The following is a 27316-nucleotide window of genomic DNA, read 5'->3' on the forward strand; positions in this document are numbered from 1 at the left end:
TAAAATCATTCCCGCACTTATAGGTAACTCGCAAGACACCACACATGCTCAATTTACTCTTCGCAAACCACGAGTGCTTTCGAACAGACCTTGTAATTCGATGTTACATTCGCCTCCAGTAACTCTACACATCCGCTCAAAACCATCTATATAGTTCTTTCGCTCTACTAGTTTCATATCAGTTTCACAAATTGGGCATTTATACGATCTTGCAGTCAAACGTTTCTCCATAAACCACTCAATCACGCTTGTTTTAAACTCTTCGCTCCAACTGATAAAAAAAAAATTAAGATTCAGATAATCATCCATTCTGCAGTAAGCACCGAATCAGACACAGTCATCAAAAACATTCTTTCTTTTTCTGTATTTTGAGAAGTTACGGTTATAATGTTCGTTTTTAATCGTTTGGTATCTTAATTTGGTTCATTTGTGAGAGAGAACTCGTTGCGTTAAATGCTAACACTACCACACAACACACAAAAGTAGATTTATAATTAAAAAAATCTCACGGAGAACATTATAAACTTAACATTTTAATTCAGTTAAAATATAATTTTACTTCAAATAAGAAGCTATAGCATACTTATAACTTGTTTTTAAGAAGAGGCGTAAAAAATATTACGTCATAAAAAGGCGTGTCCAAGCATAAGACAAGTAAACACCGCATCGACTTATGCAGCCTATTCTGCTATTTATCCGTAATGTGTACCAGTTTTCAATATTCATTAATGTTCAGCAATATGTACCAAGGAATGAACTATTCGTAATTAAACATCCTATGAACAGGTTCACCAAAATATGTATAAAACATTATCATAAATTAGCAATTATCATAAATTAAATTACCTTCAAATCTTCAATCTCCAGCTATGAGTACCAAGTACTCTGTAATGTGTACCAAGGAATGAACTATGCTTGCATAAACATCCACCGAACAGGTTCACAAGAAGCGTGTGTAGCACTTACATAGTTAAGTACATCTTCAACCTCCAGCAATAAGCGCCAAGTACTCAAAAATATGTTCTGCAATACAGCAAGAGTACCAAGCAACTAATACCAGGTGCTTAATATATACTCTAATGTATGTTCTGTAATGCATACCAAGAGATGCAACAATGCGTATAATACACTAATATAATGTGCCAACAGGTGCAGCAATTGCATTAATACTATACAGGGATTGTTTTTTTTATAATCTCTAGTAATATGTACCAAATATTCAATAATGTGCTCAACAATGTGTACCAAAGAATGCACAAATTACCAAGCGCGCATTTTAAAATCTCCAGCGATGTGTACCTAGTATTCAATCCAGTAACGTGTACTGAGGAATGTACTATGCTTCCGTAGGCATCCAATAACCATGTGTACAACAAAGTATTTACAGGACTTTACTAAAAGCCTCGCCAAGTGTATAAATTTAAATCCACAGATAGGTGTACGCATAAAATAAGTCTCCAAACGAATAGGTGCACATATCTGCGTAAATAGCATAATTATAATTAAGGAAGTGTTCAATTTCATATCCTCAGCAAAGTGCACCAAACATTCAGCAATGCGTTCAGTAATATATAACAATTATAATAAAGCAAGTGTTTACTTTCAGTTCTAAGTAATGCGTACTAAGCATTCAATAATATTTTCAGTAATGTATAGTAATTATAATTATGCAAGTGTTTATTTTCAAATCCTCAGTAATGTGTACTAAGCATTCAGTAATGTGTGCCAAGTCATGGAGCTCATAAATAATAATGTGTATCTTAAATTATGAGTAACTAAATGTAAATGTGTACCACTGTTCTATAAATGTAAATGTGTACCAATGTTTCAATCCCAAGTAATGTGTACTAAGCATTCAGCAATGTATTCAGTAATATATAGTAATTATAATTAAACACGTTCTTACTTTCAAATCCTCAGTAATGTGTACTAAGCATTCAGCAATGTGTACCTAAATGTACCAAGGTTGCTTTAGATAAGGGTGGACGTGGCACTATACCAATTACCCAATATGGTAGAGGGGTGGTGCCCTCGTCCTCCGTCACTCACTCACTCACTCGACCTTAGTATGATTTCGGCAGCTTTCTGAGCAGGGTCTTTCAGACAAGACATCGTCTTTTCCAGGTGAGGAGCTCTTCTGAGGATGGATAGTCATGTCATAAGATGCTGAAAGCAATTTGTTGTTTCTAAAGTCTAAGGAAAAATTGTATTTCCTTAAAAAGTCCAATCCGAGTATGCATGGATCTGTAAGATCCGCCACATAAGCCGTGTGATGGTAGGCGGCACTTCCAAACGTGATGCTCACGTTTAACTTCCCAGCTATGTCGATCTTATCACCAGACGCAGTCTGAAGGGTAACACAGGATGGTGTCCAAATGAGTTTATCTTTAAATTGTTGAGCTAAATCTTTCCGAATGATGGTAACATTAGCTACTGCGTCAATGATCATATTGCAAGGAATTCCATCGATATGCCCATTGATGGAGAGTCTGTTACTGTTGCCACTCAATGTAGAAATCTTCAGCGCTTTAAAACCGGGTTTTTCATTATCTGGCAGCCTCCACTCATCGATATGGTCATTAATTTGTTTCTTGCGTTGTCGCTGAAACAAATTAATTCCCGTGTCCTGGGGTATTCTGCAGTTCTTTCGCGTGTGTCCTTGAGCACTCGAGTTCCAGCAGTATGGTTTCTTGTCGCTCCTCCTCCACCGCATAGCATTTAATTGTCTGTTTATGTCGTCTGTCTTATTTTCCGTGCTTCTGGGCATTCTGCAGTTCCTTCAAATGTAGCCTTCAACACCGCAAATCTAGCACTTTAAAATTGTTTTCTTTTCACTCCTGTTCCGTCTCAAGGCACTGACTGCTCTTGTCAAACCATCCATTTCATTTTCCGTGCCCTGGGTTGTTCTGAAATGCCGTCGTATGTGGCCTTCAATACCACATTTCCAGCACTTCACAACTAGTTTTTTCTCACTCCTACTCCGTATCAAAGGTTCCACTTGTCTGGATTAAATCATTCAGATCAACTGATCCACAGTGATCAGCCATCAACTGATCCACTGGCTCGTGAACTCGCAGAGCTCTAACTGGGTATGATCTATACTAGTTGTTTGCTGGCCTGCCTCTAATTTCAAGGCGTACCCTAGAGAGCTTTTCAGATCTTTAACATCCGCCATTCGCAGAGCTTTCTGTATTTCAGGATCCCGGATGCCGTCGATTAAGTATTGCAGGGAGAGGATTTCTCTTGCTTCTGTTAGGCACTCAAAAAGGCAAGATGAGACAGCCTTTCAACATCTTTGGCAAGCTTCTTTGGCGATTGTTTCAGTGGGCTTCTGTTGACGAGAACTGAAGTCTGTAGTCGTTTAAACATTTCTCGCCGAAGCGCAGCTCCAGTGCGCCGAAGCTTATTTCCAAACCCTACCCCACTTTTCAAATTTTTGACGTCACGGAAATATCGACTAGTTTCACCTGGCAAGACGCCTACCCCACTTTTGACTACTACGGCGCGCTTTCGAAAGAATTGTGCTGTTGAATAGTGTGTTTAGGTGCTAATTGTGAGATTTTCGCAATTTAAATTATTATGAGTGGGAATTTACGCAAAATCTTTAGTGAATGGTTATTGTTTAACGCCGTAGTGTATTTGAGGAAAGAGGAGAATAATTCACTGCTGAATGTATACATTAACAGTATGAAAAATCTGGAAGGTGATACTCGGCAATAAATGTGTTGCATTTCATCGCAAAATTCAGCGACGCCAGTAAAATAAACGAAAGTGTTCGAAAAACTTATCCACATCTGAAGCCACTATACAAAAATTGTATGTGTGCCAATATAGCAATTTAAATTTAAAAAAAAAAAAAAAAAAAAAAAATTTGCAGAAAACTTCAGATCAAGGAATAAGAATTGCAGTGCCTCTATGTGCTTAAAAACTACGAAGCATTCTGCAGACTTTCGTGCCAAAGTCAAGTTTGACAAATAGATTAATACATTTTGTTTCTTTTAGTGTATATATTTCAAAATTATTAAAATAACTTGGAACAGTTGTTTAATTGCTTAAAACAGCAAGTTCATTTATAAAGATATACAAGGAACTTCATAATTCATTGCTTTGTTGAACAACTAAAATTTACTAAATTACCTAACTTTATAATATTAAATATCTTTGTAACTGTGTTATTATGCTCTGTTTTATAAAAGCTTAACTACTTCTAAAAGCTAACTACTAACTAAAAGCTTAGCTATTTACTATTCATTTGTTATACATTAAAATATTTTCTGATTTATTTACTAAATGCGTAATCAATTATCAGGATTACTAAATGTATCCATACATGCTTGTGCAGTGTGAATGCATGTTTGTGTAATGAACTTTGATTTTCATGAACGAAAAAGAAATACAATCTCCGAATAAGTACTTTTTTGTTTTCCAGTTCCTGTGTTTAGCTGTAAAAGTAAATTCACTTCAAGTATGTGTCTGTGCAATTGTCACGATGTAAATACTGAAATGTATGTATAGTAAAAACTCAACAAAAAAAATATTTGGAAAGCTCTTGAAATTTTGGATAGCCGAGCATATAAAAAATGAAATATTGTAATAAGTGAATGGAAGAATAAACTACTAGTCTAAAATCATAAAAACAGTTCATCTTATTTGTATCAACTTGACTATATTTAATATTATGGACGATTTTGAAAAAAAATGTATGCTGCTGATCTTTGGAATATAATAATGAGTGATTTTTACAATGGTTGTTATGTGGATTAAGACTGCAAGTTGAGACTTTAAATATGAACAATAGTAATCTGAAAATTTGAAGTAGTAATTTTATATCCAACAATCTCTGCCAAATAACTTCCATGTTTTAAGTAATTAAAAAATATATTTTTAATCACTTATTATTAATTTCATAAAGTACATTCTATAAATTTTATTTACTTTCATCTATTTTTAATGTTTGCCATTATAAATTTCATACTATGTACTTTTTTAAGATTTCATAGTTGCTAATTAAACTTCCTTTACAATTTATTTAGTTATTCTATACATACATTTATATTTTATGTAAGAAAGGGATTTAATATACAGTGAAAATCATTTAACACAAAACTGAGGGGACTGAAATATTTTTTCGTGTTAAAGAATATTGAAAAGAAAAAAAAAAGCATATATTCAACAAAATTAAGCTTATTAGAGTACATTTTATTTACATAGATATGTATATATGCATGTATTTAATAAAAACCAATGAAACAAAAACATCCACAAGAACTTAATGGAATTTAATACAAAATTTTCAAGTTTTTGAAAAACAAAACATTTATTGAGTTTTGGGAAAATAATCTGATATTTTTCTTTGCATTGTCTTTTTTAGCATCAAAATGTTCAATGTCAAACATTTTGTTATTCATTTTACCATTGGAATGTGCATCTAAATAACTGTCCATACTTTTTATGATATTCCTCATTTCGGATGACATGGGAACAGGAACTGCATTCATTTTATTTTTGTCTATGCATCAATGATCTTTTTAGCTTTGAACAAACTCCAAAATAACTTTGTCTGCCATAATTGGGGCTGTACACACATTATCATAAACTAATGTAACGAATTCTTCCAATAGTACAGTAGGACAGTTCATTAATACAGAAACTTTCTCAAACATTTCATTAAGTGTCAGCTCAGTTTCAATATCCTACTTCTCCATTTCTTTCGGAGCCAAAGAATCTGATACTTTTGAGAATCGTGTGTAATGAAAATAATTTTCATTCAACCTTGGAGTCGCTGAATTCTATGCAGTGCAACATATGAGCCAAACTCACTAATTTTTACTCACACTGCCATGATCACTGAATTCCAAAGCTAACTGATGAGAGGTTTGTGTGGCGTTTGTAGACGTGGAAGGCGAAAGTCTGTAGATAAACAAAACTGGCTCGTGTCACAGGCTATTCCGAGGGTATTTCAAAGTCAAATTAGCCTCTTTTCTATGAAACATGTGAAACCACCTCACTTTCATTTCATACCCCGCTTAAATCTCGCCAGCAATGCCAGTGTTTTCTGTATTTTGTTCATTTCCAGAAAGGATATCTTTTCGTGTTAAGCGATTTTTGTTTCGTGTTAAGAGAAACAAAATGCATGAAATTACATAGTACAGTCAAAAGTCGTTAATTCGGACACCCATAATCCGTGTTAACCGATATTTCGCGTTAAACGTATTCCACTGTATACAGATGTGTTTGGACTATGTATATGAAAATAATTTTTTAAAAGGAAAATTTATAATCCTTCCAAAAATTTTTGTGCATTATGCTGCTAAAAATTGATCAGTAAATATATAAAGAAAGAAATTTAGAACCAATTTTTCAGAAAGAATAAAAATTGAAATTCAAATTAACTTGATAAAATCCTGTTTAGACTAGTAAAATCTTTTTAAATTGGAAGATATTTTTAATGATTTTACTTCCCTCCCCCCCCCCCTATTTTCCTTTGCTACTGCTGTTTGATAAGAGGTTCTAGTAAAGTTTTGTATTAAAATTATTTTGAACTTTCAAAGATTTTCCACTGCAGGATTTTAATTTTTTCTACATTTTTAAGGGCATGTTTTCTTTCTTTCTTTCTTTTTTTTAGATTAGAAAAATATTTTTAAATCGGAAGATATTTTCAATGATTTTCCTTCGCTTTGAGGAGGACTAGAATTTTTTGGTGAACTACTAAGATAAAAAATATATTGAAATGGTTCATCAGCTGATTCTGGATACAGAGAAGCAAGGATTTTGTTTTAGAAGGGGAAATGTAATTAAATTCGACATATCTCCTCTTGACGATATTATGTTAAAGTTGGTTGGATTCCTCACCTTTCTTGTTCTTTTATACTACTTTTTTGGTTTTTCTTGTGATGGTTAATTTTAACATGTTGACTGCCGTGGGGGTCACCGGTGACCTGCACTCGACTTGGCTACAGCGCCGTGGGTGCCACTGGCAATGCGACCAATAGTAAAATACATAATTATAATAAATATTGATACTGATAAATTTTTAAATAGTACCATTGTTACTATAATGGTTTGAAGAAGAATAAATCGTATGAATTTAAATTATAAATCACAAAAATGGTCTACAGATGTTTGGAGGTCGCTGGTGACCCCCAGCATGAAGCACGATTATATAACATTATGTTCTGTAGATAATATTTCGACATAATATATATCGCATAATAAAAATTTCAAGTTGGCGTCATGCGCAAATCACGTAAAATGCACGCGGCAGTCAACGTGTTAATTTTTACATTTTAAATTTTCCTTGTTCCACATTTATAGGATTTTATGAAGATCATTTGAACTTCAATTTTTTAGTCTTTGTGAAAAGTTGTTTCTAAATTTCTTTATATACTATGTATAAGAACTCCTACACTCCTAGAAAAAACTAATTTATTTATTTATTTATCCCAAATTTTCATTTTGAAACATTTTAGTACATGCTTTTCCTCAATATTTTTAAATTTGACCATCTTTACTTGAACGGTTTTCATCAATTCTTTAACGGATTCTTGGCCAGTTTCCATAACCTCTTTAACAGTTTTACCTCTTCTTTAACGGAATCTTGGATGCTTTTATCTCCTTTTTAACGGAAACTTGGCCAGCTTTCATCTCTTTAAATGCATCAAAGCTGCAATCAGCTGTTTTAACTGTTCTTCCATAGCTCTTATGATTGGCATTCAAACCTTACTCCTGACACCAAAAAGTATTGCGTGCGTACGGGTTCGTGAATGCACTCCGATGAAAAGTGAATAAAATGTATTGTTCTCACAACAAGTAGAACAAAATGCTGAAATTTCCTCAGAGATATTCGTACAATATCGCAATATCTCACAGTAATATTTTAAACTAGTAAAACGCTTTAACGAACACAATTCAGAGCGGAGAAAGCTCATCCGATCTCACCGCGAATTCACTACAGTCAAAAACAGCACTAAGTAAACAACTGAACTGAGATGTTTTGATTCGATTTTTATAAGCTTTTTAATCATGCAAGAGAACATTCCAGTATTTTCTCGATTTGTCTGGATAGCCAAAGAGTACAATTACGAGATATCTATTTATTAAATGTTAAATGTCCGTGTTCCTGTATTTTAACTTTTCGGGCGTAACTTTCTCTTCAAATAAATCATAGCTGCACTGCACAGGAATATAAAAGAATTTTAATTACAAATTCTACTAAAAGTAGCTAAATAAATACAAAATCCATAACAATATGTAATCAGTTCTAAGAAAAATTCTAATTCTTTAACCTCTCTCGCTCTCTCTCTCTTTTTTTCTTTTGTGTGTGTGCTTTTATATGTAGAATAGCTATAATTTTGTTTTCATCTGGTTTTAAACAATCTTTAGAAAATTAACCTCCCACATGTTTGACTTCATTCGGTCAATTTTACGTTGATTTAAATTAAATTTAACATTTTTTTAAATTATTAAAATTAAAAAGTTGTCTGTATATATTTTAACTCTTTCTGTATCACCAAAATTTTCAGAAAAACTTCAATGGAAATTTCTGATGTTGAACATAGTCCATACAGCAACCTTAAAAAGTAATATCTACCAAATCAAATAACCTCATAACTTAAATTTGACAGTTTTAACTTGCCAAAATGGTTTGCTTGCATCTAAAGTACTTTTGCTTTTGAAATTTGAGATGAAATTTCTTCAACCGTTGGTATGTAATAATATTCTTTTAGTTTATTTTTATTAAGGTGCTGAGGATCTAAACGCATTCATAAATTACCATCCTTTTTTCTTACAGATTAATTCATAAACTGTGTAGTCTGATTAACTGTATAATACCATCTTTATCCATTCTTGCCAAACTTTCGTTAATTCAATATCATAGGTATAAAGAGTTAAATTTCCAGTTCCCTTAAATAAGCCTTAAAGATTCTGGTAACTTTCACTGGTGTAAACTAAATTCAGGATTTACTTTACATGCCCTCTGCATTAAATTATTCTAATAAAAACAAATCTAAAATAACTGGAACATTTTTATAATATGCTACTACTTGAAATTTTGCTTCATCATCATCTTTAGATGTCTCGTATACTTTCCAACTACATAACTTTTTTAGACTTTATGTTTGTTTAAAGTGAATTCTAGTTTAATCAGATATTTATCTCTTGAATTCTTAAATCTAGGCAATGCCAATACTTTACATTGAACATAAATATCCAACTTTACATATATGTATTTAAATATGTTTACTTTTAGTTTTTTAAATCATACTGTTCCTGTTTTAGATAATGTCTTCTTATTTTGTACAGATTCTAAAAATATATTCATTACTTTTAGTAACCCATGTCAAAATTATTCTGCCCAATGTTAATGTTTTTGTTAGTGTACATTTCAGCAGAATGATTTTTCCTTTGATCTACAAATAATTTTATAAGCAGGGCAGGTATACAGCTTGTGACAAGTTCTACATTTTCTACATGGTTTTGCATTGCTGAACCTTTATGATTTGAAGGCTATTATGAGGCTTTTGTAGAATATGGTATTTTTTGTTACATGACTGCCCTTTTTCTTCTGAAAGTGAAATTTCATTCCACTGTATCACTTCTATTTTATATCCTAGAGTTAAAATTTTTCAGCTAAAATTCTGCTAATTCAACAGCTACACTTATTTTAATACATTTCCCCAATGTTAACTGAACTTCTCTTTTTAGGCCAACTTTTTTATTTAAAATGCCACTTATTATCTACTTATTGTAGTGTCTTGGATTAAACTATCTTTTAATTATGCAAATCCATAATGACTACCGAATTTCTTTAAATCTATTAGAAAACCATTGAATTTCTTTAAATCTATTGGAAAATTATTAAATGATTCATGTGTTTATTGTGCTTTTAATAAAGAAATATATGCCTGTCAACAGTTTAATTTGATTTCAAATAATTTTAGAAAGCTTCCTTTTCTTCATTTACTGTCTTTTTTATCTTCTTCGTTTAAATCAAAACTATTAAATTTGTCAAGGCTTCTCTACCTATAAAGTGCAATAAAATAACTACTTTTGTTTCTGCCAATTTAGTATTACTGCTTAAATCTACTACATAAAGCTGGAAATTCTATTTCAGTTTTTCACATTTTCACTTATATTTCCTTCAAAACTTAAAATGCTCTGTGGCTTTAATCCATCCATACTTCATTTAAGACTTTAAATAGTCTAAACATTACATATTTATTAGCCACTCTAATTAAATGCACTTAAAAGGAGGGAGAGTTTGGGTTTCATTGGACATGTTGTAAAGAACTTCCATTCATATATAATGGATTAACAACATCTTCAAGCTTAAGCAACTGTTGATTGGTTGATCCTGAAACTTTTTCACTGACTGCATCATGTCATTTATTTCAGTTATTAATAATAGGAATATAAGATCATACCAGATAAATTAAGCATAATTTATTCTATAACTGCATATCTATGTTTTTTACATCTACATATAGCACAACTGATATTTGTTGTGAAATTATATCAAATTTTCTTTACAGTGTATTATTTCCCGGCAAATTTTTTGAAATTTATAAAGTTAGTGCTTACATATTTACCACTGACTATTTTCAACAAACAAAATCTGTCACCAAATATTGTGATTTAGCTCCAATAATAACCTGCTTATAAAGTGATGTCACAACACACTCAGAAGCTTTTTTCCATACTTTCTATGCAATCCCAACCATTTTTTATATGCCACATTCATAATTTACATCTGTTGATTATCTGAATAAATAAAGTTTAGTATCTATTGGTTATCCAAATAAATCTGTTCCTTCCGGACTTCCCCTGGAATGACTGGCTCATGCTTGATTGCATATTTATTTAGTTTATTGTGTGGTATATCTGTAACCTGTATCTCTTGATCATTTAACTAAAAAAAGAGCAATCTGTTCCTTCAAACTTCCGGCTGAATGACTGGAATAATTTTGTAGAAATCTCTGCCACTCACTGTCAATAAAGTAATGCATAAGTATTATACATTTTTATGCTTTTTATTCCAATGAAAGTTAACTTATGTGTCTAAAATTAATAACTTGATTTATTGTACACATACATTTTCTAATTTATAAACATTTGATTTGTATGTATGTCCAGTACATTTCATTCTTTTTTATAAGAACTGTAGAAGAATTAGTTGCTGTAGAAGAAGAAAGAGAACAACTTGAATCTGAAGAAAAATCTGAACCTGGAGAAAAGCCTGAACCTGGAAAAAGGACTGAACCTAAAAAAAAGCTTGAAGCTGAAAAAAAACCCAGGAAAAAACCTGAACCTGAAAAAAAGTCTAGAAAAAAAACTACAGCTGAAAGAAAATCTGGGAAAGAATTAGAAGATGAAAAAAAACCTGGAAAGAAAACTGAACCTAAAAAAAAGACTGAACTTGAAAATGTGTCTGAATCCGAACTTGAAATTGAAGAACCTGAAAAAATAAAAGAAGGATCTAGTTCTTCGGATGAAACTTCCTCGGAAGAATCTTCCTTAGAAGATGTAGATAAAGATGAAAATGAATATAAAATTATTATAGGTGAAGAAGAGGAAGATGAGAATGAAAATGGATATGAAATATATCCTTTTATAGAAGGTCTTATAGAAGATGACGAATATACTGCATACTCTTATGTAGGAGATGGAGCTGTCGAAGAAGAAGCAGAGGAGGAAGAGGAAGAAAAATCTATTCCAAGATTTACACGAAATATTATTATGATTCGTCATGGCCATCATAATAATAATGCCACTTCAGAAAGTGAGAGAGTTTTAACTGCTTTAGGCAAGTATTTAACTTTTTCTCTACATAATATATATGACATGATGATCTATGATATAATGAAAATACTGCTTTTGTTATGTAAATTTCAGTTATATAATTTTTCATTTGGAGAGTTTAATGTAATTGGTAAATGTGAAACCATGCTCTAATATGTTACATTAAAATTTGTGGTTCAGCATCATAAGCCACATGAAAATCTAATACTACAGACGCTGGCTGATAGCAGCCGATTTCGAGTAGTGTCATGAATTCCAAATTTTGAATTTTAGTAGATGGTAAATAATATAGACTCAGAAGTATAAATGCACACAACAGCCTCATTTGGGCAAGAGAGAAACAAAATGCATTTGTGGAAACCCCTTGCCAGCAGTCGAAATAGGTAGTGGGATTCATGGTGTCATTCATTATAGGCCTTTTTCTTTGAGGAAGTCCACAGTGGTACATTTTGAAGTGTTTCTATCGCAGTCTTTTAAAAGCACAGCATTATGCAATGCTTTTAAGAGAGAGTGTGATTGCCTTCTTGCAGGACAGGTAAGTAACATTTATGCAAGATGGAGTGCGTTGAAGTCATGTGTGCAAGGGTTGACTGGCATTTTTGGCCATACTGAAAAAAGTTATTATTCATGATGTTTTCAAGAATTACATCTGAACCCTCATAATGATTTGCAGAATGTAGTAACAGGCCTAATGGTTTTTGCCCTGAATGATGGCCAGTACACTGAATATTTGTAATCCTAGCTGCATTGCAAAATGTGTTGCTGTACAAACTTCCGCTACAGTTGGAGCATCACCCATTGGTGAAAAATATAGCTTTATTGATAGTAAAATCTTTCGAAATTCCACTTTTCTTTACTTTAAAATTGTTAACGGAGGCAAAAGAATTATTCTCTGAGATGTAAGAAAAACATGCAAAATTAAAACTTTAAAATGTGTAAATATTATAAATAAAATAAGTTTTGAATAATATATACACTGAGGAGTCTTTAAGTCAGTGTCAATTCAAAAAAAATTCAGTCCCTATTATATTAATTAATTGAATGAAATTTGCAATTATATACTAACACATTAACAGTTTGGCAAAAGAAAATATATGCATATAGATACACTTTGGATGAATGAATTGTCGACAGTTGAAATAGGATTCATATTCACAAGGATAATTATATAGAGAGATAGAGTCATAAATTAAAATATGGTTCCCATACATAAAAAAACTGTTTAAGCATGTTAAATGATACAATATATTATAAGTTGCTAAATGATAGGAGATTAGGAAAACAAATGCAAACAAATTGTCGACAGTTGAAATAGGATTCATATTCACAAGGATAATTATATAGAGAGATAGAGTCATAAATTAAAATATGGTTCCCATACATAAAAAAACTGTTTAAGCATGTTAAATGATACAATATATTATAAGTTGCTAAATGATAGGAGATTAGGAAAACAAATGCAGTTATTCTCATTTTAATCCAAATTGTTGCATAACTTACAAACTAGTTATTGGTATATCTGGAAGATCTTGGTATATCTTTGATATCTGGAAGATCTAACAAGGGCTCACCTACGACTATCGCACATATGAGTCAATAACTGAGAAGGATGCTTCTGGTCAAGCTCAGTATTTTGCAACAGAATATGATTTTTGATGCTTTCAGAATGTATTACAATCAAACTTTGGTTTAACACGTCATATTTTCCAGTATTAGGAGGTTTTAAAATGATATCGCTAACAGAATTAAATCTATCAAAATCCACAGCAGCAACAACATGGTTAAATTTTGTTTGAATTTTCACTAGGTAGTTTTTAACATCTTGTTTATTCATGTGGATCATCATTGACTGGAAATGTTTCCTGTGGGCTTTTGCTGTGTGTACTTTTTGGTCATCCATTGACACTTTAGAAACAAATACAAAAGAGACACTCTGACAACATATTAATTAAATTTAATTATGAAACTGCTGTTCGCAGTGGTAGAAATCTGACAACAATAATATGAATATGGAATTGATTCATCTGGAAGAGACTTGACATGACTTGACGGACGGTGACATGAAGGATCAGAACAGCCCCAATGTGCGAAATCCCAAGACAACAGAGATGGTGTAAATTGTATAATCATATCACACTGGGAAGAACTGTCTGAAATATTTTACTTGTAACAACTAGCGACACCTATGGTGAGAAGTATTTTGGCAGTTTACAATGTAGCATTTCTTAACTTTAACTACATAGCAGAGGCATCTGCGGCTACAATGATGCGTTAAACAGAAGACAGCAATGGTGAATGGCATCATGTCATCTTTTCAAATGAAGTTTACTTTTGCATTCAGCACTATGGTGGTCATTTGTCACTATTTTATACATTATCGTACCAGCAGACTTGTAGTTATGGTACACAGTGCCATTGGGTAACAGTTTTGCTTGCACTTTGTATACATACTAGGTACTCTGACTTCCCTACTGAGCTGTTGGAGTCTGTGGTTCTTTTCTAATGCTATGGCTTATAGAATTTTTAGAATCTGTGGTTCTTTGGTAATGTTATGGCTTCCATCTGCTAGAAGAAAATGCATGAGTGCACATTACATCTAATGTCTAGATTTCTTCCTTACCCCCCCCCCATCCAAAAAGAAAGAAAAATATCTTCCTTTTATGCATCAGCCTGAATGTTTTGGTACTGGATTTATGTAAGGTAAGGTAATATGTAATAATACTGAATTGGATATATTTCCTGAGAAACTTTTATTAGATGTAGAATTGCATATGTTAACCCTGTTAGTGGCATGATCGCCTTTAGCTAGTCATAAGATTTCTTGTCATTTGGCATGCATTACCTTATTAATTTAGAAGTCAAACAACAAAAATCAGCGTTATTATTTTCAATTTCTCGCAGGATCGAACCATCAGCCTCAGCTGCAAAAGCGCAAATGGAGTCTTGTGAAAATTTGAAAATATAACTCTTATTTTTGTTGTTTGACTTCTAAATTAATACATCTTCGGCGTGTTATTTTATCTTATTATTTAAAATATTTTCTTTTTTTTTTCTCTAAAGCCTTAAATATTATTTTAATGAATGAAAGCTAAGATTTAAATATTATTTTACTGAAGGAGAAACTAAAATAAATAATTGTACAAATTTAACCATTAAATGCTGTATAGATAGTTCTTCATTAGCAGATTCAAAAAGCCATTCCATTGAGAGGGTAAATTGGTAACTTTAAGGTCAATTATATTAAAATAGATTTTAAGCTTGCAATTTTTAAGTTAAAGGTACTTTCAAATTTTCTGCATTGTTTATAATTCGAAGTAATAAATATGACTGTATGGCATTTCAAAGTTAAAGCACTTTTTTTAAATTTATTTTCTTAATTTTATTAGCATAGTATTGAGTATTTGAATTGAAGGTAAGTAAGTAAACGTTTTTAGAGAACTTTTTGTTTTGAAGCAGATGGCAGATTTTCTTTTGTGGGGGGTGGGGGGACTGAATGAGGTAAGTATTGCTAAACATCTTAATGTATTGTAAATTTTTTCTCTGTCTTTATAAAGAGCGTTCTGAAATTAAATTAGTTTTGATAAATTAGGCATTAAATTGTAAAATATTTCTATCAGCTGCAAAAATGAACATGTTCATAGTGTTTTTCTTATGTAAAACTTTTTCTTTGCAGAAGAGTGAATATTGTATATAATTTTCTTCATTCCAACAGATTTCACATTTAATCACTATAATTGTTGAAGTTGAACGTTTGTCATTTTAGGAGAACAGCAGGTTGCTATGACAGGTCTTTATTTGAAGAAACTACTATCTGGTGATGGTTTCAGCATACACAAACTTCCTATGATTTTACAGGATGAACTGGTTAAGAAGGGAATAATTCGGTATGAAGATCTGAAGAGGAATGTGGAAGATATAGAGGGTGCAGAAGATAGAGAAGGAGCAGAAGATTTAGAAGGGGCAGAAGGTACAGAAAAGGCTTCAGAAGATATGAAAAAGGTTTCAGAAGGTACAGAAGATATAAAAAAGGCTTTAGTAGGTACAGAAAAGGCTTCAGAAGATAAGAAAAGGTTTTTTGAAGATGCGGTAGATATGAAAAAGGCTTCAGAAGATATGAAAAACGTTTCAAGTGATACAAAAGCATCTTCAGAGGGTATGAAAGATGTGAAGAGAGCTTCAGAAGATACAAAATACAAGAAAAGGGCTTCAGAATATATGGAAGACCTGAATGAATTTTCAGAAGATATGAAAAAGACTTCAGAAAATACAAAATATGTGAAAAAGACTACAGAAGATATTGAAAGTGTTTCAGAGGATATTAAAGATATGAGCAAGGCTTCACAGTTTCTGAAAAATTTGAAAAGTGATTTAAAGAACATGAAAATGGATTCCAAAGATACGAAAGATATGAAAAAGGCTTCAGAAGATACAAAAAATATAAAAAGTGCTTCTGAAGATACGAAAAATGATTCGGAAGATACGAAAGCTATGAAAAAGGCTGCAGAATATACAAAAGAAATGAAAAATGATTCAGAATATACGCAGAAGGATTCAGAAGCTACGAAAAAGACTTTTCAAGATCTGGAAGATCTGAGCAAGGCTCCAGAAAATATGAAAATTTTAGATGAGCCTGTAGTCTTCTCAAGAATCTATCATTCTACTTCAAATGTAGCAGTACAGACTGCCATGCTTTTGAAATCATCTATAGAAGATATACCTGTTCTAGTCTTTGAATTGCTTGAAATGCATAGAGAGCCCATACCTGATGATACCTCTGAATTTTTAGAAGAAGGAATATTATCTATACCTCTTGAAGCCTGTGAATTGTTAGATGAAGGAGTACCCATTCTACCAGACCCTCCTTTACCATCATTTGAACTTGATCCAGAGGTAATATTTCTTTTTCAAAAATAGTTTGTTTTATAGCATACGGTCTAAAACTTCCATCTTGTGAACAATTCCTTGCACTTGGAGTTAATTGCCTTAGTTGTTTCCTACAGTAATTTTAATAATTTCAGAATTTTTAGCTAAAGGTTGCAAATGTGTTTAATTCAAATAATCTCATATCTTACTCTCAGAATATAACGGTTATAAGAGATTTTTGGTGTTTACTCACAACTAATAAGCCATTTCCATTAAATTTTTTAACCCCTTGCCTTGCAATTTGAATTGCGAGACTGCGTGACATAAACACTAACAAGATCAGTCATACATCGAGCTATTTTAGGGTTTGGCTGAATGAAGTGGAACAATTCCAGACACAGTTATGTCCAAATACTTCACACTTTTTTGAGAGATTTATGTAACCGGCTGTGTTATAATAAAACTGCCAAATGTTAAAGTTGTATTACTGAATTGCCAAACTGAAAGAATTGACTGCTGTTTCACTCAAAGTCATCAAATATATAGTTCTATTATTGATACTTCATCTTTCTGTTCATTTCTGAGCTAAAACATGCTAGGGAGTGTCATTGATCAAGTAAAGTTAACCTTAAAAATTGGCAGTTTTAAATTGTACTTTGAAAGTTTGAAAACTGCCTGTGAAAGACCAGACAAATTGTGCTCTTATCTTTTGGTATGTAAATGCATGTGTAAGGTAAAGCTAATTTTATGTAGCGAAATATTTGATAAATAATTACTATCATTTCACTGCCCTCATCAAAGATTAATATTCTTTTTGGAGACATTTTCAACGATATCTAATGTTCAAGGAAATGCATCTGTGCATCTGAATGTGGCCAGGAGAATAAATAAGTCTTTATCTCGTACACCCAAAGGACGTATCAAGTCTTTTACATATTGTTTTTATTTTGGGCCAAATCGATTTACCGTGTCTCTCACACAACATTGTAAGGCGAGGGGTTAAAGAAACATTAACACAACTTTTTGCTAAAACCTCCCCTATTTTTTAAGGCCCACCAGCGGCTGAGTGTTAAAGTCGCTAAACAGTGGAAGTTCAGTCCGTGTTTCGAATCGCAGCGAACGGGCTGGCTGCATGGGTGTTTTCGTTGTTTTCCCTATGTGTGACGTATGCGAACCAGTTTCTCTTAGAAAGTCCTGTACGCAGGCATCCCTTCCCTTAAGTAAACAGCTCTCATGTGTTTTGCCATAATTAAATACACCCAACACTCTTATAAGTATACACTCTAATAAAATATTTAATTGTATTACACAAAAAGTTTGAAACTATTGTTTATACGTATGATTTGTCAGTCACTAATCCTAGTACCTGCATGGGTTGGCTGTGTAAGGTTTTCATGGCTTTCGCCAAAATGCAGCATAAATATGAAAAGCTTTCCGTTATAGTGTTTCATATGTACATACTTCATTTTAGGCAGGCTCGCCAGTGGCTGAGTAAATAAAACTATACGTTAGTTCGCAAGCAGCAATAGTTGCATGTAATCCCAGATAGCCGACGTGCAAAGCTTGGGCCAAAAACATCATTTTCCCGATGAAATGCATTGGAGGAATGTTGGGATGTTGCAAACCGGTGTAAGACAATCTGCTGTTGTCAGAGAACTGAATGTGCATAATAATGTTATCAATAGGCTGTGGCATTGTTACCAAAGGGATCAAAAACTCTGTAGAAGACGTGGCTCTGGACATCGGAGGATTACCACAATGGCAGATGATTGCTTCATGTTGCTATGTGCAAGATGCCGTAGATAACTAACAACATGACAGCTGACATCACAAATCTCTGCTGCTGCATGACAGCTCATTTCCTACTAAATTGTATCGCATCGACTGCATAAAGGTAGACTGTATGCCCGACGATCTGTGGTTTGTGTTAATTTGTCCCCATCGCATGTAAGGCTTAGCTGGGCCCATGAACATCGCAGTTGGGCGCTGAAACAGTGGGGTAAAGTTTCATCTTTTAATTTTCTCAGTTAATTTTAAGTTGTTATCTTTAGTTAATTTGTTCGTATTCATTTTTAGGTTCTTCCTCACCTTAGGATTCTTAATGTTATTGAACTAATTCTTCTGAGTTGGCTGTTTATTTTTTTCTAGTTCATTATTTCTTTACTTTAGTTGTTAATAATTAACAGTTACTTTTTTAGTTCCGATTGTTGAAATTATTTAATTTCATCAAATTCTGATTACGAATAAGAAATACAATCTTTCACTGTTAAATTTGTTCATGTTTTTTTAGAAATCGAGTGTTACGTCTAAATCAATTCCAAATTAGTTTCAACGGATCTTAATTTATTCAACGGATTCAACGGATCTTAATTCAACGGATCTTAATTTCAACGGATCTTAATTAGTTTCAACGGATTTTCTTTATCATTATAATATTGTACACATAAGTATAGATACTTGCAACAAGAAGCATTTGTAGACTAATACGGTATTAGAGAAAATGATGATTTATTAATTTCAGTTTTGAGCAATTCAGATGAAATAACCAACATCATAAATGCCGTGCATTTTGCTCTATGGTAAACGTTATGATGTTGGCATATGATGAATTTGATCACCTTTTTTTTCATAAAAATTTCTTTCAAATAGTCTTGAGTCCAGTATATGAACTTTTGTCTGAAACCGGAATAGCAGGAAACTATACAAAAGAAGAGTTAAAGTACCCTTTAATTAACTCTAAAATTTACAGTGCGTCAACTCGACGCTATAAAACTTAAGCATCTGCTTGGACGGCAACTGAAAATCAAGTAACTAAACTAAAAATCTGAATATATTAGTAAACGATAGAACTAGATTACAGGGCTTAGCGAGATATCGTAACTTAAACCACCTTCGAAGCTAGTGGCCACAAATAAATGCAATTAAGCCACTTGAACCAGCAACAAGCAAACGTACCTATGGGTATTGGTTGGTAGTTGAGAATAAACTGATATCTTATTGCAATATTAAAAAGTTTTTGAAGTAATTTCATTCCATGGATATTGTGCTACTGTTTCGATATATCTTGTGTTTACATTTCTTTCTATTTATCCCTTCTTCCCTCTAACACTATATTCCTAACACTCTTTCTTCAAGACATTCTTTGGGCGTAAGGGGCTTCGCCGTAAAAATTGATGCTAAAAACGGCTTTCTGAGCTAAAAGGTTTGAGAATTGCTGCAGTATGCATTTGTTTTGGATTTTTCCCTCTGCTTGTTATGCTTTTCATGATATGATTGCTAACTTTCAAAATTTAGCTTTCGGGACACTGCGATCGGTCTCATGTGATAAAGTATACTTATGTGGTAAATAGACAAGGGTATCTAAAATACATTGGTTTCTTGATTATTTTTTATTTTTTATAACAAATTAATTTTTTTTAAAAGTTTGATTTAAAAAAAAAAGTTTAATTTAATGCTTGACTTTACTTCTTGTTTCTCAAAAGACTTCATTAGTATTTTCCTTTTAGAACTTTAATTCTTAAATGCTAATTTCTAAGGGTACCACTTTATTGGTATTTCTTTTTGGACATTCTTCACTTTTTACTTTTGGTTTTGACTTTTACCCTTGCCTGCATGAATGACGAAACACGAATTGAATGATTGGAGAGTTAGGTTTGAAGGCAACCTCCCCTTGATAAGTCTGTCTCCTGTCTACTCAACAGCCATTCACTTATGCATTTTTAAAAAAATTGTTTGGATTAATTTTAATTTGCTAAATTAGTGAATTTATTTTCATGGATAGGTTTTGCACTTGATTTGCTTATGCTTCTGAATTTAAATGATATTGTAGATTAGTTCGAGAATTAAATCTTTTATATGTTTGCACATTTTTTAAAATTTTTTTAAAAATTATTTTGGCTTTCTTTTTTTAAAAATTATTTTGGCTTTCTTTTTTTAAATTTTGGCTTTCTTTTTTTAAATTTTGGCTTTCAATTTGCTTTTTTACTTTTATACGTGTTTGTTAAAATTTAAATTTAAATTTGTTTAAATTTAAATTTCATTCCTTGCAGCAATGGCGCAAAGAATATTTAATTAAATTTGTATTTAAATTAATTTAATTAAATTTAATTTATTCTTTTGAAACAAACTCATTTTACTATAGATAGATAAAACTGTCATAGTTCTAGCTCTCGGTATTCAAAAATTCTTTCAGTATATAGGAATTTTACTATATGCAATATATTATGTGTGCTTGTATAATCCTTATTTACTTCCACATTTTACTCTTTTTTACTTCCTTGTACGACGTAAAGTAAGCGAAAATTTTAGAGTATCATATTTCAACTGAAATACACTGTTTGGCCGCTATCGAATGCAATTTAGCGATGTTTTTGCGTGACATCTGTACGTAAGGACAGAATAAAGGATTCTTTTTCCCAGACCACGTTGAAAAGGGATTTAAAATGGATTCAGGAGAGAATTTTTTCGTGACGTCTGTGCATACGTATGCACAACTCAAAAAAGAGTAGTCTCAGAACGTTGGAATTTTGTATATAGGATTGCTGTAACATGTAGTTGTGCGCCTCCCTTTTTGGTTGCAATCCGCCGGCCAAATATATATATATATATATATATATACCCACTCTGTTACTCGGCTCCGTGAGCTCAGTTCTTTTTATTCTTATATATTGGTAAATTATGATATTTTTTTTTTTGCTTTAAAAATGATTGCATATTTTGTTCTCATTTTCCAGTTAAGGATTTTATGCCTTTAATTAATCTGCATGCAATAGCTGTAAAATTATGAACAATTTAAAAGGTGTTTAAGTGCGGCTAGGTTTAATTTTTTTCCACGGAAGCCATATTTGTTTACATTTGAAACTTAGCAGACTAGTGAATTAGGTCAGTTTCTGCACCTTCAGTTTCTTTTTGCCGAGTGGGACCAAAAGTAAACTTTCAGTTTTGTGCACCGAAAAATTTACCTTTTCGCGCTCTGGCCGAATTGCTTGTTTTTGCATAGAAACTCTAATTGTAATTTTTGCATAAAAACTAAATTGTAATTTTAATTTGTAAAAATTGTTTTTAATTGTTTTAACTGTATTTGGTGTTTCAGATTTTTCAAATTTAATGAAACTATTTTGAGGTTTTATTCATTTTTGCCTTGTCGTGAAGTGAGAACTTAATTAATTTAATGAAAAATATCTCTAATGAAATTCGAGGAAATAAGTTTAAATGAAATGCAGGAAAAAGTGCGTATAATTTAATATTTCGTACTAGGAAGTCATATGAAGTACACATCAGATTTTTCCTACTAGTTTTACTGTTTGAAAATAGTGAGGGGGGAATAAACGGTGGCTTAAATGATAAATATAGCAGATTAAAATACACTGTGGCGAATTCACAAGGCAAGAGGTAGCGTAAATAAATTTATTAGGATTTTGTTCTAGGCTATATGCAAAAAATAAAACTTTTAAAACATTGTTCTCATCGAACAGTAGGGAAAAATATATGAAACACAAAACAAGTAATGAGCGAAAACTTTTTAAAGATCTATTTATAATATTTAGTTCTAGTGTTCTATTCTATTATTTTCTTTATTTCTCCTGGGGGTTTTGCTCATACGATTGCAGGGCACAAAATTCTGATGTGCTGCAGAAAACCTTGCGATTGCCTCTCTTGGCCGATGGTGGCCGTTCCGAGCAGGTTGCTCTCCAGTAAGGTAACGGCGAATCCGGCTACCATCCACTGAATCTCTTCGCAGAAAGATATGCTTGCTCTTGGCAGAGCGAACTAAAATTTACTTTTGAGAGTGCTGAAAAACACGAGGGAAGGTTTCTGCCTATATATACTGTGTAGAGTCATTAGGTTATTTCTGAAACAGGAAGAAGTGAAAAATGAGCAACGCCTTTTCCGGGAATGGAACCACGGACCTCTGGAATACGCGTCCAGCGTACAGACCGCTACACTATGAAGGCATCCTAAGAAAGCGGGAGAAATACCTTATAACTTCAACTAACTCTCACACTCTAACTAACTAAATTTGGGGGGGGAAAGGCGTGTCGGAATGATTTCCTGAATCCTCGTTTGTCTGTAATTTTTAAGAAAGTCTCTTGATTGGCGAGAGCACCTTGATTGAAAGATGGGTATAATGGTGAAAGGCCTGGGAAAACTCCGTGCGAATTTTTCGGCTCCGACTTGGGACTCAAACCGGGTGGTCTGAGACAATGCGCCTATAAACGGATGTAAGGGAACGAAACGATCCCTCTCCTTCGGACAACTAACTATAAACGGAACAAAAATTTGAGCTTGGTATGTGCCGCGGGTCACATTGAACATTCCTGAGAATTCCTAAGTGGTCGTTAAGAAATATTCTTTCTCTGAGAACTTTCGAGGTGGTCGTCAGGAAATATTCCTTTTTTTTCTTAGAACTTTTGAGATGATTGTTAGAAATATTCTTTTTCTCCGAACTTTCCAGGTGTGGTCAAATTCTATCTGAAACCATAGCAATCTTAACCCGGGAGTGCGCGCGCTCTTTTGAGTTACACGAGCGCGCTCCCTGGGTCCAAAAGACCCGGCTCCGGTTTTTTGAAGAAAAAACTGATACTTTTCAAGTAAAAGTGTTACATTTATGCCAAAATTTTATGATCAAACTTCAAAATTATGCTAACTATAAAAATTAAAATTTTAATTTCAATTTCTATAATATTCTTTATGAAATAAAATATTTTAAAGGAATAGAAAAACGTATTATATTAATATAGAATTTATTAGGAATTCATTATATTATTATTCAGGTTAGTCAGGAATATACTGCTTGAAAGAACATCTTCCTCTTAAGGCTTCAAGTTTTTCATTATTTGTTATGAACTCACCGACAGTGTAATATTTCTGGGAGTCATTCACAAAATCTTCAAAAAAACTCTCTTATAGGTGCAAGTTTATCTGATTCGTTCTTGACGACGCGAGTTCCTATGTCATCAAAATGCAAACATCTTTATAAAAAATCTGATGTCTACACCACATGACTTCCTTGTACGGAATATTAAATTATACGCATTTTGTTCTTGAATTTCATTTAAATTGATTGGATTGAATAAAATCTATTTCGTCGACAGCGCATAAACCACAATAGAATAAATGCACTCTTTAAAATTCACTATATTTGTTTATTATAACGACACTCTGAATGCACAAAATTTATATCATTTGAAGAATTATCTTATCGTTGCCAATGTTCCATTCAAATACTATAATAAAGCTAGAACGATGTATGAAAGAAATTAAGCAAACAAAACAGAAAAGAAACAGTTTTTCACAGACGATTTAGTATTTCTCATTCAATTAATTCAGTTCACACTTCGCGACAAGGCAAAAATACATAAAAAGTCAAAATATCTGTATTAAAAATTACGAAGTAAATCTTAAACACTTATTTCCTCCAAAAAATTCCAGAAAGGATTAAGCATGATTTAATTCCAATAATAAATGAAGGCGTTATTTTTGTTGTTGCGAAGCTTAGTCTCCCCAGATTGGCAACAAATCTACAATTCTGCTGTTTCAAATGTAAATAAATATGTCCGCCATGTTATTTAAAACTTAACCGCATTTAAACAGCTTTTAAATTGTTGATAAAAGTACAAATATTGCTTCCAGAATTACGAAAGGCATAAAAACCTTAACCGGCAGATAAGAACAACATAATTCAATCATTTTTAAAGCAAAAAATGTACAATTTACAAACATATAAGAGTAAAGAAACTGAGATCACTGTGCCGAGTAACAGAGTAGATATATATATAAATATATTTATATACGTTTGGTGCGGCCGATTGCAACCAAAATACGAGGTGCACATCTACATGTTATAGCAGTTCTATGTACAAAATTTCAACGTTCTGAGGCTACTCGTTTTTGAGTTATGCGAGATACGTACGTACGTACATAAGTTCGTACAGACGCCACGAAAAATTCTCTTCAGAATTCATTTTAAAGCAGTTTTATAATTTTTTTTGGAGGAAAAGAGTCTTTTATTCTGTCCTTACATACAGATATCACGCAAAAACATCGTTAAATTGCATTCGATAGCAGTCAAAATGGATATTTTAGTTGAAATATGCTGCCTGAAACTTTTCGCGATTACAATACTTCCTTTTTACTTCGTACAAGGAAGTAAAAAAGAAAATATTTGTAGAACATGGTTTTGGGGAAAATTTCCAAGCCGGTTCCGTCTCTTGCCAGCAGATATCGTACATTTACATGAAATGACTTGTGTCACAATAAAAAAGACCTATAAAAGTGCGAATTTCAGTTAGAGTTGTGCTATGAGCATCTCTCTCTCTTCGAAAGAATAGAATTCGAAAGAAATCTTCAGAAATAGATGCAATATAAATATTTGTATAACTGGACGACTTTCAGCAACATTTGTTCACTTAGTAAAAGTTACCATGGTTCATTTGGAGTCTACACATTTTTCGCTTTACCGATGTTTCCAGGCAATTTTGTAAAAATATTATGAGCAGGAGTTCTTTCTTTAGACTTTCTTTTTACTTTAGACCTAGAAAACTTTAGATTTTCTTCTTACTATTGGGTTTTTGTCTTTTCCAATAAAGCAATAAATGTCATTCTCATTTTTGTTTTCAGAATGCATCTCGATTTCTGAATCAGTGTCATGAGAACTAAAAATTTTATTATAACTTTCATCAGTTTCTTCAATGGAGTCTTTAACAGTTGATACATCAAATAATTTTTGCAAACGTAACATTTCTTCCTTATAGGATAAATTACGCGACATGTTTGCTGTTTTCTTCGCTACCACAAATGAATTACCGTACAGCAGTGCGAATAGACGCGCTGGGTCTGAAAGACCCGATCCGATTAAAACAAAACTTCAAATAAAATTTCCGGCAAAAAACTTCGGAAACATAAAGAGGATGTCCTTGGAGGAGAGACTACACTGAATTACGACCACTTGGGGAAAATAGGGGCGTTTTCAGAAAGGTTTCTTTAATCGGCCGGGTCCATTGGACCCAGCGCTCGCGCTCACGGTTTAAGAAATTCTGTTAAAAATCACAAGAAAAGTTTTCAAATTTTCATACATTGATTTCATTTTGCGTGTAAATTCAATTAACAAAGATTTTTATCTAAAGTTTAACTGCTTTGCTATTAGTGGTAAACCCACAGAATATTAAGTAGTATACTGGTGTCACACATGCACTTACTTTCCATTTTATCTTAGAAAACATGAGTAAAACCCAAAATGAGAATTAAGAGCAGTTAGTGAACTTTCCCTATACTGCAGGAAAATTTGATCTTGGAGAAAAGGGAAGAGCATTTATTTTGATTCCATAATCTTCAGTTTCATAAAAACTGTAGTCATTTTTATATTCTTTGTGTATTATTCCAGTATCTTTTCAATTTTGCGGTCTTGGAAAACAAAATTAGCATTAAGAGCCTTAGTTTGATCACTTTCCAGTTATAAAAATATTTTAGAAGGTTTAGCTCAGTTTGGTTTAATCGAAACACTAATTTTAGACTGCCAGATGAATTTTCAACCTGTCTTTATAAGATTTGTGTTTAATTAGACAGTCATGATGGTTTGACCCTTAATAGTAGCTTCTTCTTTCCGCAGTCCTCACCAGAATGCAAATTAGTCATTGTGTTTTTAAGTTGAGGGTTTGAATGTTTAGAGCTTCTGGCAGCCTTGTCATGCTATTACTTACTATCGCCAACCCTGCATTAAGTATATTTCCAGCTTCAGCCATCTTGCAAGTTGATGTTTAAAAATATACGCCAGTAATTATCTTGAGCTAACATAAGTAGTGTATTTTAAGTGTACTTTCCGACTACATTACATCGTTTGAATTTAGCATTAATTTAAATACGCACATATAGCCTACCTGACGCCCAAACAGTGCTTTATGTTCATTAAGAGTTTAATGAAAAAAAAGTTAATTTACTTTTCATAAGACTTAACTGTTTGTTTTTAACTAAATCTATAAGTTGCTTCCGGTGTCTAGTAGGGTCTTGCATGACATTAATACATGCTTCTAGATACAGGTACAGGTTGAAATGCAATATGGCGCCCAATGTTTCCTATAAGTAAATGGGTTTAGCCCTATTACACTTTCATTTTTATTAATTTAGAATGGTAATAGATATATAATAGTTTACAGTCGGTGTCTTTGCACTTACAAACTTTGGAGCCATTTCCAGAATTTTGGTAGAACAAATTACGTTTTTTTTTTTTTTTTTTTTTTTTTTTTTTTTTTTTTTTTTTTTTTGAGTGTGCGAAATTTTGTCATAGTATATAATTAGTGATATTAAGATCAGGCTTATAATAGATCATTCTTTTAATAGTTGGTCATTTGTAGCTTATGTTTGTATTATAAGGTATTTCTCCCACCTTCTTAGCGAGCTTTCGTGGTATAGTGGTCGGCACGCTTAGCGCGTAATTGAGAGGTCTGCGGTTCGATTCCCGGTGAAGGCGTTGCATATTTTTCATCTTACCTGCTTCCAAAAAATACTTATGTCTCTACAGTGGCGCCCGAACTAAAAAGGGATGTTGGATGATGATTCTCTTCACCCAAGATTCGGCGATTGGGTCCCCTAAAAAACCCTAGTCGTTCTTCAAAAGGGGGAGTATATAAGGTATTTCTCCCATCTTCTTAGCGAGCCT

General features: G+C 32.6%; 1 protein-coding gene across 1 annotated transcript in view; it reads left to right on the plus strand.

Moving 5' to 3' along the window:
* LOC118184273 (uncharacterized) overlaps positions 1 to 27316 on the plus strand; it is a 55105-nt gene that overhangs the window by 17296 nt on the left and 10493 nt on the right. Inside the window, exons 3-4 of the mRNA XM_035353923.2 lie at positions 11157 to 11803; positions 15563 to 16689. Coding sequence (XP_035209814.2) covers positions 11157 to 11803; positions 15563 to 16689 — 1774 coding nt within the window. The remainder of the gene's footprint in view (positions 1 to 11156; positions 11804 to 15562; positions 16690 to 27316) is intronic.

This window comes from Stegodyphus dumicola, chromosome 12 (assembly GCF_044657685.1).
Source record: "Stegodyphus dumicola isolate Sdum_Otavi_A_Nest chromosome 12, ASM4465768v1".
In the NCBI taxonomy this organism is placed as follows: domain Eukaryota; kingdom Metazoa; phylum Arthropoda; class Arachnida; order Araneae; family Eresidae; genus Stegodyphus; species Stegodyphus dumicola.